At 38.1% G+C, this 18,445-nt stretch overlaps 1 protein-coding gene across 3 annotated transcripts in view; it reads right to left on the reverse strand.

Annotated features, from left to right (window-relative positions):
- The window catches only part of LOC119527929 (PR domain zinc finger protein 2-like), a 97,869-nt gene that overhangs the window by 51,824 nt on the left and 27,600 nt on the right, over nucleotides 1–18,445 (reverse strand). For all 3 annotated transcript variants that reach the window (XM_037828487.1, XM_037828485.1, XM_037828486.1), the window contains exons 3-4: nucleotides 7,990–8,107; nucleotides 6,628–6,731 (exon numbers count right to left, since the gene is read on the reverse strand). In XM_037828487.1, coding sequence (XP_037684415.1) covers nucleotides 6,628–6,731; nucleotides 7,990–8,107 — 222 coding nt within the window. The remainder of the gene's footprint in view (nucleotides 1–6,627; nucleotides 6,732–7,989; nucleotides 8,108–18,445) is intronic.

Genomic DNA, 18,445 nt, shown 5'->3' on the forward strand with positions numbered 1-18,445 from the left:
AACTACACCTAACAGACAAATATAGAACACTGTACCTCAAATAGGCAGGATATACATTCTTCTCCGCGGTCATGGAACATTCTCCAGGATAGTCCACATGTTGGGTCACAAAACAATTCTCAATAAATTTTAAAAGATTGGAAATATACAAAGAATTTTCTCTGACCATAATGGAATGAAGCTGGAAATCAGTAACAGCTGAAGAACTGGAAAATTCACAAAAGTATGCAAGTTAAACAACCCACTCTTAATCAATCAGTGGGTCAAGGAAGAAATTGAAAGAGAACTCAGTAAACACCTCAAGAAGAATGAAAATGAGAACACAACATATCAAAACTTATGGGGCAGCAAAGGCAGTGCTGTGAGGGAAATTTATAGCCCTAAACACCTAAAAAAGTTTATTTGGAAGAATGAGCTAAAAGGAAAGACCTAACTGCACACCTGGAAGAACTAGAAAAAGAACAGCAAACTAATCCCAAAGCAAGCAGAAGGAAAGAAATAACAAAGATTACAGTAGAAAAAAATGAAATTGAGAACAAAAAAAAAAAAAAAAAGAAAAAAGAAAAAATAGGGAAAATCTACAAAACCAAAAGTTGGTTCTTTCAGAAGATAAAAAAAAATTGACAGCTAGGCTGACAAAGAAAAAAAGAGAGAAAAATTCAAATAAATAAAATCAGAAATGAGAGGGGGGACATGACTACTGACCCCACAGAAATAAAAAGAGATCATAAGAGGATACTATGAACAACTGTATACCAACAAATTAGACAACTTAGATGAAATGGACAATTTCCTAGACATACAAACAAACTATTATCTACTCTTGAAGAAAGAGAAGACCTCAACAAACCAATCACAAGAAAAGAGATTGAATCAGTCATCAAAAACCTACTAACAAAAAAAGTCCAGGATCAGATGGCTTTACAGGTGAATTCTACCAATTACTACAAGAAGAATTAACACCAATCCTGCTCAAACTCTTCCAAAATACTGAAGAGGAGGGAACACTACCTAACTCATTCTATGAAACAAACAACTTCATAATACTAAAACCAGATAAACATACTACAGGAAAAGAAAATTACAGACCAAGCTCTCTAATGAATACAGATGCAAAAACCCTCAACGAAATACTTGCAGATCAAATCCAACGGCACATGAAAAGAATTATACACTATGACCGAATGGGTTTTATTCCAGGTATGCAAGGGTCGTTCAACACAAAAAAATCAACTAATGTAATACACCACATTAACAAATTGAAGGAAAAACCACATGATCATCCTGATTGACACAGAAAAGGCATGTGACAAAATCCAGCATCCTTTCCTGATAAAAACACTTCAAAAGACAGGAATAGAAGGAAATTTCCTCAACACGATAAAGGGCATATATGAAAAACCCACAGGTAACATTGTACTCAATGGTGAAAGACTGAAAGCTTTCCCTCTAAGATCTGGAACAAGAAGAAGATGTCCACTGTCACCACTGTTATTCAATATTGTACTAGAAGTTTTAGCCAGCACAGTTAGGCAAGAAAAATAAATAAAAGGCATTCAAACTGGAGAGGAAGAAGGAAAACTTCCACTATTTGCAGATGATGTGATCCAATATTTAGAAAGTCCTGAAAAATCTGCAACAAAGCTACCAGAGCTAATAAATGAGATCAGCAAAATGGCCTAACACGCAAAAATCAGTGTGTTTCTTTACACTGGAAACAGGCAATCTAAGGAGGAAATCAAGAAAACAATTCCATTTATTATGGCAACTAAAAGAATCAAATATCCAGGAATAAACATAATCAAGGATGTAAAGGACTTGTATATAGAAAACTGCTAAAAGAAACGAAAGAAGAGCTAAATAAATGGAAGGACATTCCGTGTTCATGGATTGACTAAATACTGTTAAGATGTCAATTCTACCCAAATTGATTTACAGAATCAATGCAGTCCCAATCAAAATTCCAACGACCTACTTCACAGAAATGAAAAAGTCAATTATCAAGTTTATTTGGAAGGGTACAGGGACCCAAATAACCAAAAACATCAGGAAAAGAAAAAAAAGTCACTTCCTGACTTTAAAGCATATTACGAACCTACAGTGGTCAAAACAGCATGGTACTGGCATAAAGACAGACATACTGTTCAATGGAATGAATAGAGAGTTCAGAAATAGACCCATGCATTTCTGGTCAATTGATCTGTGACAAGGCTGTGAAGTCCACTAAACTGGCACAGAACAGTCTCTTCAACAAATGGTGCTGGGAGAACTGGATATCCATACTCAAAATAATAAGAAAGGACCACTATCTCACACCTTATCCAAATATTAATTCACAATGGATCAAAGACCTAAATATAAGTGCCAGAGCCATAAAACTCCTAGAAGAAAATGTAGGGAAGCATCTTTAAGATCTTATGGTTGGCTCTGGTTTCTCGAACTTTACACACAAAGCACAAGCAGTGAAAGAAAAAATAGATAAATGGGACCTCCTCAAAACTGAATACTTTTGTGCTTCAAAGGACTTTGTCAAAAAAAAGTGAAAAGGCAGCCTACTCCCTGGGAAAGAAAACATTTGGAAACCACATATCCAATAAGGGTTTAATATCCAGAATTTATAAAGAAATCCTACAACTCAACAATAAAAAGACAAACAACCCAAATAAAAAATGGGTGAAAACATGAATAGACATGTTTCCAAAGAAATAGAAATGGCTAAAAAGCACATAAGAAGCATGAAAAGTTGATCAACTTCACTAGCTATGAGGGAAATGCAAATCAAAATCACAATGAGAAATCATTTCACACCTACTAGAATGGCCGTCATTAAAACAAAAAGAAAACTACACGTGTTGGAGAGGATATGGCAAAATAGGGAAACTTATTCGCTGCCGGTGGGAATGAAATATGGTACAGCCACTGTGGAAGACAGTGTGACAGTTCCTCAGTAAGCTAAGTACAGAACTGCCATATGATCCAGCAATCCCGCTACCAGGTATATATTCAGAAGAAATGAAAGCAGGAACGCGAACAGACATTTGCACACTGATGTTCACAGCGGCATTATTCACAATTGCCATTATTCACAATTCATCACTGATGAATGGATAAACAAAATGTAGTATATACATATGATGGAATATTATTCAGCTTTAAGTAGAACTGAAGTCCTGATAGACACAACAAAAAGGATGAACCTTTAGGAAATTGTGTTGGGTGAAATAAGTCCGACACAAAAGGACACATTGTATGATCTCACTAATATGAACTAAGTATAATGAACAAACTCATGGAATTACTATCTAGAATATAGGTTACCAGAAGACAGAGTAAGAGTAGAGAACAGGGAGCTGATACTTAATTTGTACAGAATTTTTAATAAGGTTGATTGTAAATGTTTGGAAATTCATCGAGTTGATGGTAGCACATCATTGAAAGTGTAATTAACAGCACTGAATCGTGTTTGTGATTGTGGTTGAAAGGGGACGTTTAGGGTCATGTATGTCACTAGAAAGATAGCTAGAGGATAGAACATGGGACTCTATAACACAGCGAACCCTGTTGTGGATGACAAAGGTGGTTAATAGTACAAATACAAAAATATGCTTCCATGAACTAGAACAAATATATAGCACTATTACAAGGCGTTAATAAAAGGGTGGTATATGGGAAAAAATATACCTAATGCAAACTATAGACTATAGGTAATAGTACTATTATAATATTCTTCTGTCAATTGTAACAAAGTTATCAGACCAATGCTAAGTGTCAATATAAGGGGGTACAAGGGGTATGGAGTTTGTCTTTTTGGAGCAATGACAATGTTCCAAAATTGACTGTGATGATGAAATTACAACTCTGTGATTATACTGAGAGCCATGGATTGTACAAGTTGGATGGATTATATCATGTATGAATAAATAACTGCTTTAAAAAAAATTTCTGTTCACTAGAAGCAATCTGAGCCCTACAGAAGCAAATCTGAAAAGATTTTATCAGAATTGGTACAGTCAGCTTCATTTACATTGAAATTCATACAGACTGCTCTGCACATATGGGAGAGTCAAGAGAAGTATTACATTCAAACCCAAGCTTCAGTTAGCTAGCGGTTCCCCACTAGAAACTGGTAAAGAAACGCTCCCTCTTCTGAGAACCTGTTTTGTGCATTTACCCTGAAGATATTCCACTATTTTTCTCCCTATTATTTCTTATTTAGCAAAATCTTTTCAATGAAAGCTTAGAGGATTTAACACTGGTTAGATAACCAAGGGCTCAAGAAAAGCCATTTAACACTTTGTCTTAGATTAGGTTTAAAATGGAGGACAGGTGGAGTATAAAACCCAAATGAAAGATAAGCGGACTTAAGGGGGCTTTAATGGAAGAACAAAGGCCAAGATGAGATTTTGATTATAAGCAGTTTCTGTTACCTTAAAGAGCAGCATTCTGATACAAGTCTGAGGATAAGACCAGAGCTGAATAAATTAATGAGAAAATACTAAATTTTACTCGAATTTTAATTTTCTCCTTTAAAAGAAATATTTACATTACAATTTATGCTTCCTACAGCTTGCCATGTGAAAATACCCATACTTATACACTTATATATGTCATATATATCCACTCTTATTTTAACAGAGCAAAAGGCTTAAAGGTTTCTGTATTTCATATAAAAGAATTATCTTGTGGTTCAGACTAGCTAAACGAGATCCAGATTCTTTTTTTCTAATTGAAGGAAGAAAAAGCCAGCTTTGAGAAGAACTAAATCTTTATATCTGACTAAAAAAGAACTGGCAATGTCGTATAGATTCACAAACTATAGCAGTACATAAGTAGTACTGTGTCTTAAATTAACAATGGAAAGTTAACAAGTTTACAGTGCAAATCAAGTCCCTAATATGTCATGGTTCCAAATTACAATTTTTCAACAAACTACTAACATGTATGAATTTCAATGTAAATGAAGCTGACTGTACAAAAGGCACTACTAATAACATATAATATGTCCAACAATATCAAATTGTTATGCTGGATAAAATAGGTACCATTAACTTAAGTTTAATATTAATGGCATTTGTTCAAGCTTAATGCTATATACACAAAAATAAAGAAAGAGCATTTTCTGATTCCCTGACAGTATCCTTACTAAGATTAATGTCAACCTGGTCACAGCATATTTGTTAGCTTCCATTGGGAAACTTGTAAAGTTTAAAACGCAATTTATTTTCAAGCATAATTTTGTGATCAAGACAGTTTTTTAATCACGTGGGCATTGTCTTTAGCAATTAATATTTTTTGGCTGGGTAATTTTTCTACACCTATGGCTGTTATCCCTCAAAAGTAGCGAAATAGTATCATGCAATGATTCTTGTGGTAAATCCTCATTTCCTAAGGCCTCTTGGCCTAATAGTCAGAAGGTATATATTATAAGGTATTCATAAGAAACAAACTCAAAATTACTGAAGAAACGGATTTTTCAAATTAAGAAACACTGCTTACAGTAAGGTGAAAAATAGCAACAAGCTCCAAACATACAAATGCCACAGAACTTCTTGATGAAAAGTATCCAAATATCTCCTAGGCATATTTTATTTTTATGCTTTTAGATGTTTATGTGGGGGAAACAGATGTGATTCAATTTAAGACAACCTGACAGGAATGTTATTTCTTACCACCCAAAAACTTTGCTTGCCTTAAAAAGGAGCTGTGCCACCGGGTTGCTTTGAGAATGTGAGCTCCCCCATGGCACCTGCTCTAAACCCAATATAAATGCTGAACTCACACCCAACGCCCCAGGGGACAACAGGTGCAAAAACAAATTCTATCTTCACAACTACCCTAAGAAGGCATTTTATTATCCCCATTTTTAAATTGAGGGTTTTATAGCCCAGAAGATACTAACCTGCCCAAAGTCACAAAATTGGAGGCAGAATTTGAACTAGGCAATCCAATGAATACATTTCTCACTGCCTCCCTATCAGGAGCATGGGTTCTAGTGCTGCTCCTGCACCATTCACAAAATCTGTGTCCCATGGGAAGGAGCAGTTCATCTCTCTTTCTTGACTTTGCCTCTAAAAGGAGGCTGATAATGCCCTGCTCCCTCTTCCAGGACTGGTGTGAGAACATGAAATTAATACAATGAAAACCTTTTGAAAAGTTAACAGCTCTGTGGATATGTGCCACATGCTGAAAACATTCAACTTTGAATATTCCATGACCACCAAGATGACTTTCTAAATTACAAAGAATCTAACACTGTTTCAATTGCAGCCACCTTGGAGCGTCTTTTATAAAATGTCCATCTGGAGGCCTGGAGAGCAGCAGACCATGGTGCAGGGAGTCAAGTCCCCACTAGCACAGCAAAACACTCGGAACAAGGCAACATAAATGGTGGGTTTGACATTTATTGTTGAAAACAGCCAAGTGGTTTCAAAATGCAAAATCATATGTAAACAGCAGTCTGTATCCAAGGAAACACATTTTCTGTTTAACAGAAATATTCTTAATTTTAAAGAACATATTAAAATGATTTTTTAAATTTAGAAATGTCAAACCTTGAGAGAATGAGGTGATAATTTCTTTTAACACTTCCAAAACTCTGATAAACAAAGGACCAGAATGCTTTCTTACCTCCCACATGTATACATTATTCTTGACCTGAGATCGTTTTTTCTTATCGCCAACAAATGGCCCAAATTTCTTGCCCTTTAAAATTGGTTTAGTGGCCCAGACACCTAGAAAATAAAACCAGTATTTTTATAATGCATTGTGGTTATTTTAAAGATTGAAAACTTTAAAACCACTTCAGTTTCACAAAATAATCAAAAGGCTAGACTGCCTAAAACCAAGATTATGTTAAATCAAGTGAGAGCAAGTTAAATCAAATTAAAAGTAAATCCTCAATGGGGATTTTTATTTTTCTTCTTTATACTCTTCTGTATTACTCTTCTGTATTTTCCAAATACGTTATTAAAAAAAAAAACTATACTGTACTGTAAGAAAGAATCTTTTATATTTTTTCAAATGTTTACATGGCAAACTATCCACAGAGTACAATCAGAAATACTTGAAGAAAAGCACAATCACAACAACCAAAGAGAAATATTAGAATATAGTGAGACTACAAATAACTTTAAAACTCCTTTTCTTATTTTTCTACTAATTTTAAATTAAATCCAATGAACAAAGAATATGTTTATAAATGATTAGAAATGTAATTTTATAACTATTTCTGAAATTTGTTTGCTTAAAGTGGAAAACCATCTACTCTCTAGTCAAGTTTCCTGAAAAGTTAAACTACGTGAAGAAGTTACTTTTCAGAGTCTCAAACAGCCAAGATGTGTCCTGCCCTGTGGGGTTCTTTAGTGCTTTTCTGTTTCTATGCACTGACCATAAACCAAACCAAGAAGCAGCAGCAGCAGTCGGGTAGAATGGCAGGAGACCAGCCTGGGAGTCAAGGGCCCTGGGGTCCAGGGGTGACTCAGCAGGGGTGGGGGGCGGACCAGATCTGTCCAGCAAGGATTTTAGGATTTACAAATCCCTTAGTCTGCTGTGACTCACAGTTCCCAACACAGCCAACAGTCAGTCCAACTATAAACGCAACCACACTCATTTGAATGGTATAAATGGCCAAATTATTCACTGAATAATTTTTAAATGAGAATTAGGAAAAGTATTTATTTAAAAAATATAGTCACACATATATACATTTAAGACTGGAATATCACAGGAAATAAATATATATAAACATAATATAATCCAAGACTGCATTTTGACTAAACTTTTAAATGGCCCAGGAGGCCCAGAGGAAGGGCCACCTGAGCTGAGTGTGTGTACGTGCATGAGGGTGTGTCTATTTCTGTTTTTATTTTTATAACCTATGTCCACCCTGGATTCTTGACTGGAAAATTCATAAACAAGACATACTCTTCCACGTCAAAGTGTAAATCTGTTGCTCTCTATCCGCCCCCTCTCTGTGACAGTGGGACTCACCTATCCGGGTCTTGTCCACAGCGGACGGCAAAAGCCTCACTTCCTCCGGAAGTCCTCGAAGCACGTGTTCAGGCACCGCAGCCAGGGTCTCAGCAGCTGCCACAGGCTCAGTAGCGTTCTGCAAGTCAAGAAACAGAAGGGTCATAACAAAAGGAAGAAAAACCAGTTAATGTTTCATTTTCCAGTCTAATAAGCAAATATGCAAAACTGTAACTGAAATCTGAAGTTGGCCAGCCAAACCAAAATGATGATGTCAAGCATTTCAGGAGTTGCTTTGATGCTTGTTTGTGAGTCTCCACAGGAAACCACTGCAACCTTCAAGCATGTCTATGCAAATCCTGTTTTGTTCCAGTCACTTGCAGCCATTTTCAAAATATATAAATCGCTGGTACCATACTGCTTTAAACTCCCATAGAATCTGGCAGTTACATACAGCTTAAGCTTACGTTTAAAGTAAAGGCTGCCATCAGCATGCTGACACACTGTAAAATAAAAATCAACACTCTCTACATAAATGAAGAGCTTCGGAACATACTTGTAAAGGCCACTCTGACCAATCCGGAACAATCTCCCCCCTGACCAGGGCTCTAATACTCCACCCAAGAAATTACAACTTATTATGGTCTCTCATTAGGGGTGCAACCTTTTCAAGAAACAGCAATTTACCACTATATGTAAAGTTACTAATTAGCAAAGTCACCACCACATCACAAAGTCAGTAAGAAAAACATTTTTACATAATAACTAATCAAAATTTAGGCCAGAATTCATCATAATCTTAAGAAATATGATTATTGCTAGATATGTATGTATTTAAGGAAATGGGAGGGGGGATTTGAGTCAACTGGTAGGACATGACTATTATTTGAAAAACATTTTCCAAATCAAAGGGAAACCAAGGGTCTATTAATTGGAACCACATTTCCCCTAAATAACTGCTGTGCACATCAGGCCTGATGCTGCTAAGAATGCTGGGCTTTGTAGCATGAGTGTGTTTTACTTCACTGCAAAGGGAAACAATTCTCAAGGGCTTTCAAAAGAACCAAAGCAGGCAAAAAGCAAACTTCAACCTAAAAAGATTAATTTTCCCCACAACAAAGAAGGTTTTTGTTTAACAATTTTATGTGCCAACAAAAGAATACCATCCAAATTTGTGGACTCCCAGCATTTTTTTTTTTTATATCTATAGACTATTTCAAAAGAAATAAAGCCCAAAGCTATGAGTAAGTCATTATAAAGGTCTATTCACCGTCCATCTGGCCTGTTTCAAGTTGGAATGCACAAAGGAGGGCAGCTACAGATTGGGGTTCATTTCTTGGACAGGGCAAGGCCAACGGTGCTTACATTTCAGAAGACCCAAATACTTCTCTCCTGCCTGAGTACCACCTTCCTTTGCCCCCCACAACCTCGCCAAGCACAATCTAAATGCCTTCCTTCCAAAATACAAAAACATCAAATTCACCCTAGTAAATGGTTTCAACATATTTTTAATTAGCTAAAGTGTGAATAAATTTAGTACACATATTTTTCTCTTCTATATACACTGCTCCCATTTTAAAAAATTTAATCTGTATGTTGGATTTTGGGAAATGTGGATGTATTTTTTCCAAAGGGGGAACAGGTATTAAATTGGCAATTAGTCTCCTAGGTTACATAATAATCATTTTATAACACTGATAAATCAAGTAATATTAACAAGTATTAGCCAGAGTTATGAGTCCTACCAGCATGTGGCCATTTAGTACAATCAGGGGGAGTTTTCTTCCCCTTTCTAAGATGCAATTCTAAGCAAAGATTCAACAGGTCTTGCCAAAGATTTAAAAGGATTTAACCTCCCCAGGAGCCCTGCTCTTTGAAAAGACAGAGTGTCTGCTACCTAAATCTGCTTCAGGCACTATTACAGTAATATTAAAACAACTTACCATATTTACTAAACACATCCTCAGTGCAAGGCACGATGTTAACCATTTTATATGCATGATAGAGTTTACTCCAAACAACCCGTGGAGCAAGTACTATCAGCATCCCTGGGCTACAGAGAAGAAAACTGTTTACTGAAGGCCAGGGTTTGAACCCTTGTCTGTCTCACTCTGAAGCCCAAGCTCAGAACCACTGTCGTGTTGCCAGTTAATATTCTGCTGGGATATAATCTGAGAACCACTATCCTAACACCTCCAAACTTCTGCAGAAATGTCACCAGGGGATGAAACCTAAAGCAGGAATGGTCGTTCCTATAGGAAATGTGTAACTCGAGTGTAAGTTGGAGACCACTTATATTACAATGTCTGAAACACCTGTGAATGTAAAGGACTTCAGCAGAGCTGCCACAGAAAGAAAAAATAAGGAAAATTCCTTTGCATTTATTTACTTGCTTTGGGTCAACCCATTATCTTTTATTTGGACTCATGCACCTGGCAGAGGAAAGCGTTTTACTGTTTATTTTAGTATCCTTCATGCTATAATGGGACTCAACCAAAATAGGGGGCACTGGATACACACCAACCCACTCACTCCCAGCCTCTCCGGCTACTGGAATCGCCACTGGTAGGTATGGCTGAATGTCGTCCTGAACATTTTGAGAAAGTCAGTGTTTCAAGAAGTAGAAGGTGGAGTCACAGACAGACGGTCAGCCTAACTGGTACACCCTCTCCCCTTCCTTATTTTTCCTTTATAGCTCTTATCACAATTTTAAATAATTACCTGCATAATTTGGTGTTTAGCATGTTACCTCCCTGCCGGACAGCAATGAAAACAGATGGGCCTATCTTACTCAGTGTTGCATTTTCAGTGCTCAGCATGGGCCTTAAATGTTTGTCGTCAAATACTTGCTGAATGAATAAATGACTTTTTGTAAGCTACTTTAAATCTTTTTTGGAAAAAGGATGGACAGAAATAAAATAACAGGGTCATCAATCTGAAAAGTATTTTCTTAATTTTCTCAAATTTCTTGAATTTAACAGGTATTCTTCTGAGTCAATATAAGAATTCTTTTATAGAAAATATGATATGCTCTCAATTCCAAGCAACCAATATACAAGTAAAGCTTTGCAACAAAAGAATGTCTTTTTAAAAATTTCTCTCCCCAACACATTCATTAACTGGAATCTCTTTATCTGATCATATTAGGTATACTGTTAAAACAGGGTCATCAGGGCCTTATGCTAAAGAATCAAAATTTGATCCTGGGATTACTTCCCAGATTGTGCTTGTCTAAAAGAAACTGTAGTATCTATTCAATTAATTTATTCAAGTATTTCTGAGCCCTACTGTGGGCCAGGCAATGTACCAGGCATCACATCTGCCGTCACAATGTTTTACTCTAAAGAGGGAGACAGATAAAAATCAAACAAAAAGATTTAATGCCTGGTAGTTACTGGTGCTCTGAAGAAAAACCAAGTGCAAAAAGGAGGAGGGTAGGGGTGGAGGTGCTATTTTAACTTAGGGAAGACCTTTCTAAAAATAGGAAGGGAACTGTTTGATGAGATGGGGGAAGAACATGCCAGGAAGGGAACAGCGAAGAAAAAAAATCCTGAGTTAGGCATAAGATGAGTGTGCTCAGAGAACAGACAGGTAAAAAGACCAACGTGTCTGGAGCAGAAAATGTGGGAGAAAAGCAGCGAGAGCTGGGGCAGAGAGGCTGGCAGGTGCAATGCCTTGTGAGAATCGCATCACCGTTTGCTGGCGACACAGAAGGAGAGGAGTGGAAGGACCCTTTGGTAACCAAATCCAGGCTGCAAGCTACTGGGACGGGACACTGGATGCTCCTGCTTCCCAGAGTGGCTCTGGCACCCTCTTCGCTCTGGATAGCCAACAGTCTCCCAGGCACCCCAGTCCTTGCTGCCCCCGAATACAGGCACATTCCTGTTTTAAGGGGTTTTAACATAATACTGATCATTGTAATAAAATGGAGGAAGCTCCATAGGACGTTCTCTACTTTCCTATTGCAGACCTCAGTAAGGACTCTATTTCACTGCCTAATGAAGCACAGGTTCCAAACATGCATCAGTGAACTGATCTGGAACAGATGGATTAAACTGAAAGTATTGCATGTGATGTATTTGAATTAATTTAATAAGCTATTTAGTTAATAATTATAAATTGATCTTATCAACCCCATGTATATCAAACTCAAAGGAAGTCAACATCCCCTCCCTTTCCCACTCAATGGCCACAAAACTCTTTTTCATTCAGTCCATCATTCTGTTATTCCACAAATACTCCCTGAGTACTGCTTCAGGCCAGCACTGTGCTGAGGGCTAAGGATACATAGTTTAATAAAGCTGATCAAGTCTCCCTCCTTGAGGAGCGTAACGGCTAGAGGAACTTCTACTTTTCTGCTACCTAAGAAAAGAAACCTTGGAGATATTTTGATTCTCTGGTTTTGGTCTTGCTACAGAGCCTCTTAAAAAGGTCAATCTATTGCTTTCTCTGAACATCTTTCTTCCAGCCCAGGATGGCCTTGCCATGCTGGATGGGGGCGTAGCGAGTATAACATTCACTTTACATGCATCACTTCATTTAATCCTCACAATAATTATTAGGGTTAACACTGACAGAGAGTTTAGTAGATGCAGACACTGGGCTAAGCACTTTTACATGCATGAGCTCATTTAATCTGTGCAATATCACTCTGGCTGCAGGCACTTTCATGATGCCCCTTTTATAGATAAAACTGAAACCCAAATGAAAAGGATCTTGCCCATAGTCACAAACTGGTAAACAGCAGAGCTGGGATTTAAACCCAGGCAGCAAAGCTTCAGGGCCTGGACTCTCATACACTATGCCAGAGAGAAACCCTGTCAAGTAACTTTCCCAAGTTACACAGTTTTTAAAAGTGGAGCCAAGATAAAATCAAAACAGATTCGAGATTCCACATTTTCAGGACTAAACGAGTAGGGTCTCATACTATACAGTCCAGGGTTGCCTGGAAAGCCCCTTTTGGGGTGTTCATGAGGTCAGAGCTATTTTTTAAATACTAAGATGCCATCTTCCCTTTCCACTCTCATTCTCTCACGAGGGTAGTTTTCCACAGGCTACGACGTGATGATGTAATCACTCTGATGGCTAATGGAATGTGTGCTTGTTTATTCTTGTGTTTCAAATGTTTCTGGTTTATGAATAAGGCCTGTAGCCTAATTAACATTATTGTACCAAGTGGATTTCCTGGTTTTGATATTATACTACAGTTACATTAGATGTCACCACTGGGGACAGCTAGGTGAGAGGAACCCAGGACTCTACTATTTTTGCAACTTCCTGTGAGTCTGTAGTTATTTCAAAATAAAAAGTTTAAAAAATATTTCTGTTTCAATTTCCAACATGGTAAATAGCCACAGATATAACACACATAAACAAAAGCTCTTTGGGCTCCTCAATAATTAAGAAGGTAAAGGAGTCCTGAACCAAGAAGTTTGAGAACCATGCAGCAAGTGATACCGCCTCCTGTTTTTCTGTACCTCCAATCTCAGGCCTGAGAGGGAGAGGACAGGAGAGATTTCTACAAACTGACAAGAATGTGGTGATCAAAGTAGAGGGGGTGGAAAGAGGGCTCAGTCCATGCATTTGTGCCCTCCCCCCATCCCACGCTTCCTGATTACATGGACCTTTTTCATTTTAAAGGTTTCAAGGCTAATCATTAAAGGAGAACAAGAAAATTCACTAGAATAAACTGGGATACGTTACAATGGTTTCAGAGTATTAACAACAACAACTTACCACCCATGCCCCGGTTTGATCTCCTATGGGAATGAGGAAAAAAAAGCCAAAAGAGAGTTCCCATCCTCTGCTTTTAAATCCCAGGGTGGCAGAGCTGGGACCCCATCACAGTGTGAAGATCACCTATGAGGGCCAATTTGCGTTTGCATTCTAGGCCTGGGCTTTACCAGATTGACTCCTGTGGCTACTTCCCTTCCCTAGTAGGATTCCCTAATGCTTGGTCAGGACACTCTGCGTGTCCATGGCCTGGCATAGGATGCCTAACAGAGCAGTGGTTGCTCAATACGTACGTGTTGAGAGTGAACAAACAGACGTCCAGTAGTCAACTCCCAAGAGGTCTGGGGCCCAGAAAGATGGCTGTGAGTGGTACAGACTCAAGTGGCAACTGAGCCCATGGGAGTGGATGAGATTGCTTAAATGGAGAGCAGAGAACGGAAGAAGAGCTGAGAACATAGCCTTCAGGACACCATCATCTAAGAGTGAAAGAGAAGAAAAGGAACAGCAGAGGAGTCCTAGAAGAAATCACCACCAAGGCAGAAGGGAAACCAAGAATGTGGTATCAGAAAAGCCAAGCAAAACAATCAAGGAAGAGAGAACAGAGTCAAATGCTGCTGCTGATCCTACAAAATCTTCTGTACTTGATCATTTTCTCCAGTTCTCACTGCCACCATTATGCTATCCTTCAAACTGGAAATAAAGCAGCAACCTCCATTTGCCTACAGATGTCCATTCAGTGTCCCATATGCTAGCACCATGCTACTCTAGGAAACAGCAATGAAGAAGAGAAGCAAGACCCTGCCCACCTGCGGCCCCTAGGTTAGTGTGCAAGACCGATGGTTCATTTCCTTTGTTATAGATGAAACAGACCATTATCAGTCTGGCTTCAGTTAGGATGTGGAGGGAAGGCCTCCCCGAGGAGATTTCAAATAGAGACTTGGCCTTGAAGGCTGAGAATGAGCCAACCTTTGAGGATAAAGCGTTCCAGGCAAAGTTCTGAGGAAAGAAAGGGCTTGGCATGTTTCAAGAGCAAAAAGAAGCCAGTGCGGCTGGGCCAGGAAGAGGCTGAGAAGGCAGAGGTGGCGGCCTCTAGGACATGCAGAATCTCCAAGGCCATGGTAAATCATGAAACAGGTTTTATTCTAACAAACATGGGAGACCTCAATAGGGTTCTGAGCCAGAAAGAGTGGCAAGATGTGATGAGGTTTTCCGGCTTCCAGTCTATTCTATATTCAACTTCTCCAATATCCTCTGCCTACTTGATTAATCATCCTATAAAGCATTCTAGCTCAAAACCTTTAAAAAAAAACCTTCTAAATAAAATGCACTACTGGTTTTAGAGACTTTCAAGATTCGAGGAAGGCAAAGAAAATTAGGCACCTGAGGGCTTTCTCAACCTGAGGCCTCCCCTCTCCTACCAGGAAGGTCCTGATACAGGTTGAGGTAAGCAAGAGAAGGAGCTCTCTGTTTCCTCCCAGTGAGTCTGTTACTGGTGAGACTCAGTTGTAACTTCTCAAACTATCTTCTTCCAAGGCAGCAAACCATGGGACCACAGCCTTTCAAGTCAGATAGGGTTTATTTGTTCTACACATGGCTTTAAAAAATTAAAAAATAAAATCTACTGCAAGAAATCACAGAAAAATCCCCATTTTTTTCTTTAAAGTTCCTCCCTGGCCCCCGCAGGCATCTGAATTCCTGGCCCCTCCTCACCTCATGAGATTAGGTATTTTGGGGTCTTTCATAATTGAGGATTTCAGCAGATATCAACCCCAGACCACTGGTCCTTCTGATCCTCATTATCCTGACAAGTCAACATCCTCTTGATCCTTCCGGGTCAAGTTCAAATCCCAGCTCATCAAGGAAGACATTCCAAACAATTTCATGAAGATTGTTCACTTTTCTGATCCCCTATATATGTAATATCAATTTTATGTTGTATACATAGAGCACTCAAGGCAGGTGGAGAAAGTCTGGGTCTGAACTCAAGTAGTAACAGTGATTAGGAGGTATTTTATGGGTCAGAATCAGGACTTAACTACTAGTTGCAAAATAATGATGACAGCGATGATAATAGTAATAATACTTGTACACAGAGTTTCCCACATGCCAGGCAATAGCCTAAGTGCTTTACATTTATTAGTCACTCTTTACTACAACTCCATGGGGTAAGCACCTTTACTATCCCTATATAACAGACAAGAAAGCCAAGACCAAGAGGTCAAGGGACTTGCCCAAGGTCACACAGCTGGAACGCCAAAGCCAGAAGTGAACATGGAAGGTGAGGCAAAAGACAGCAAAGACGGGCAAAGCTATAAACCTCTTCTCCACCAAAGCACTAATAACAGGATGACATCAAATGGCAGCCTTCTTGCCGCAGTGCCTTCCACAGTTATATAAGGAAATGCTATTTGAGTTGCTTAATTTATTTTCAAATTTCAGAAATAAGCAATGGCTTCATTCAGAAAGGTAATGCTCCAGATTTTATAAAAATCACTCATTTATCTAGGAGAACACGATTCAAAATGAGATTTTAAGTGACATCATTATTTAACATGTTAATTTTCTAATCTATATATCTATTAATTAAGGTTCAAGGCATAACAGATAGGAATTATTTTAATCGGAAATCTTTTTTAATTCACTAATTAAGTTTTAATAAGCACTGTCTATATAATAGTCCGCCAGATTCTTACAACATGGTTTTTTTTCCAAACGTAATTCTTAAAAAGTCTGACAAACAAATTTGTATTTATAATCACTTACGCAAATGTAGTTATATATCAATAATATGCTAAAACAGGGAAAGAGGTTTTCAATTTCATGAACCACATATATTTTTAGGATTCAAAAAAAGGTGGGGAGATGCCAAAAATGAAAGACAGAAAGCCATTCCCATGTTTAACCAGATCTTTTGAAATACTATTATGAAGAGGCTTATCTAGATGGTCGTCAGATGGCGTCCTGTAAAAAACCTCCCATAAAAGGAACAAACTACTGGTACACACAACGACATGGACTACTCAAAAACATTTTGCTGACCAAAAGAAGACAGATACAAAAGAGCACATACTGTGTGACTCCATTTATATGGAATTTTAGAACAGGAAAAAACAACCTGCAATGGCAGAAAGTCAACCAGTGGTTGCCTGAGGCAGGAGGTGGGGGGATTGAAGGCAGGGGGCAAGGGGAACTTTCTGAGGCGAGGGAAATGTCCTATAATCGCGATAGGGGTGGTACTCATGACTGCATACTTTTGTCAAACTTCAAACCATACACTTAAAATGGGTATGTTCTAACTATGTGTAAATTATACCTCAAAGTTGATTTTAAAGTAAAATAACTAAGTAAGTAAATCCTATACTCTCCTCCTTCATTACGTTCAAATAAAACTTTAATACTCCAATAGTCCAAAGGACAAAAATACCAGTACAATAGAAAATTTAAAAGAAATAAAAAAAAACTGTTTAACTCAACTCAAGCACCCCTCTGCACAAAACTATCCAAAGGTTTCTCATCTCCCCCAGCAAAGTCTACTTGGCCCTTACAAGAGCCCAATAGACTCATCCTGGCCTCTCAGCCCTCCCTCACTGTGCTTTTCTCCAGGCACACTGTGGCCGCAGAAGCAGCCCCCTCCTCGCCCGCAGATAAGCATCCACTGGGATTGGAAGGTAACTCCAAGACACAGCCTACCACTGGCTTCAGCTGCTGCTACACAAGGCTGCATGCACCATCCCTTACAAAGGCAACACAAACATCATATTTTAAATACATAAGATTAAGCACATTTTATTGTTATTTCATTTAGATTTATATAAGTAACTCACCCACTTCACCCAGATAATTATTCAAAGTTATACCTCTATAGTTTTAACCTATTTAAAGTATCTATTTTCTCAAATATCGATTTGACCAAAGCTAATCCTGGAGAGCAAAGCAGTGCGTGTCAGAAGAGATTAGATTTTATATTGTGTAATATTAAGAATACTTCAAAGTATATTCCTATTAAGATACATATTATTGCTAGAATAAACTAATCATAATCACCTTAGTAATTATTGTAACCAGCAAAAGACATCCAAAAGTCCTATGGTATTAAAATACTCTAAAATTCTATGAACAACTCTTCCTGCAAATAAGACTTTTAGCTACTATTCTGGGGGCAAACAATGGGGAGAAAAATTCAAACAAGTTTCAGTTTACAAAGTGGATATACCATTAAACTGTACTGGGTTAGGGAATGAGTATGACTGCAATAATAGTAAACAGATGGGAACGTATAAAAAGAAAATCTTATATACCTTCTTTGGAAAAGAACAGCAGCCAAATAGTTCTGAAACATATATAAAAGTACCCTCTCTTTCAAAAAGATGGCAGATCCATTAAGCTGTCCAACTGAAGAAACTTAGCTCACCTTGATACTCTGCAAAAAAGAAAGGCATTCTAAACTCTTCACTCAGTGAGAGAGCTGCTTACAAAATGCTAAATCTAGGAAAAGTGGAAAAGAAAAATAGTCGGACCTTTCAAAAGTTAAAATACTGGGATGGGTAGGAGAAGCTGATGAAGCAAGTAAAAGATATTGATGATTTCAAAATGGAGAGAGGAAAGAAGTACAGCGCTCCCTCCTCTTCCTGTCATTAAGCTGCCCAACTGAAGAAACCCAAATATGGTGCTCACCTCAATAATGAATAAATGTCTTACCACACTCTGTTCCCCTTACATCCAGTCTCCATGCCACAGTAAGAGT

Source organism: Choloepus didactylus, chromosome 2 (assembly GCF_015220235.1).
Source record: "Choloepus didactylus isolate mChoDid1 chromosome 2, mChoDid1.pri, whole genome shotgun sequence".
Classification (NCBI taxonomy): domain Eukaryota; kingdom Metazoa; phylum Chordata; class Mammalia; order Pilosa; family Megalonychidae; genus Choloepus; species Choloepus didactylus.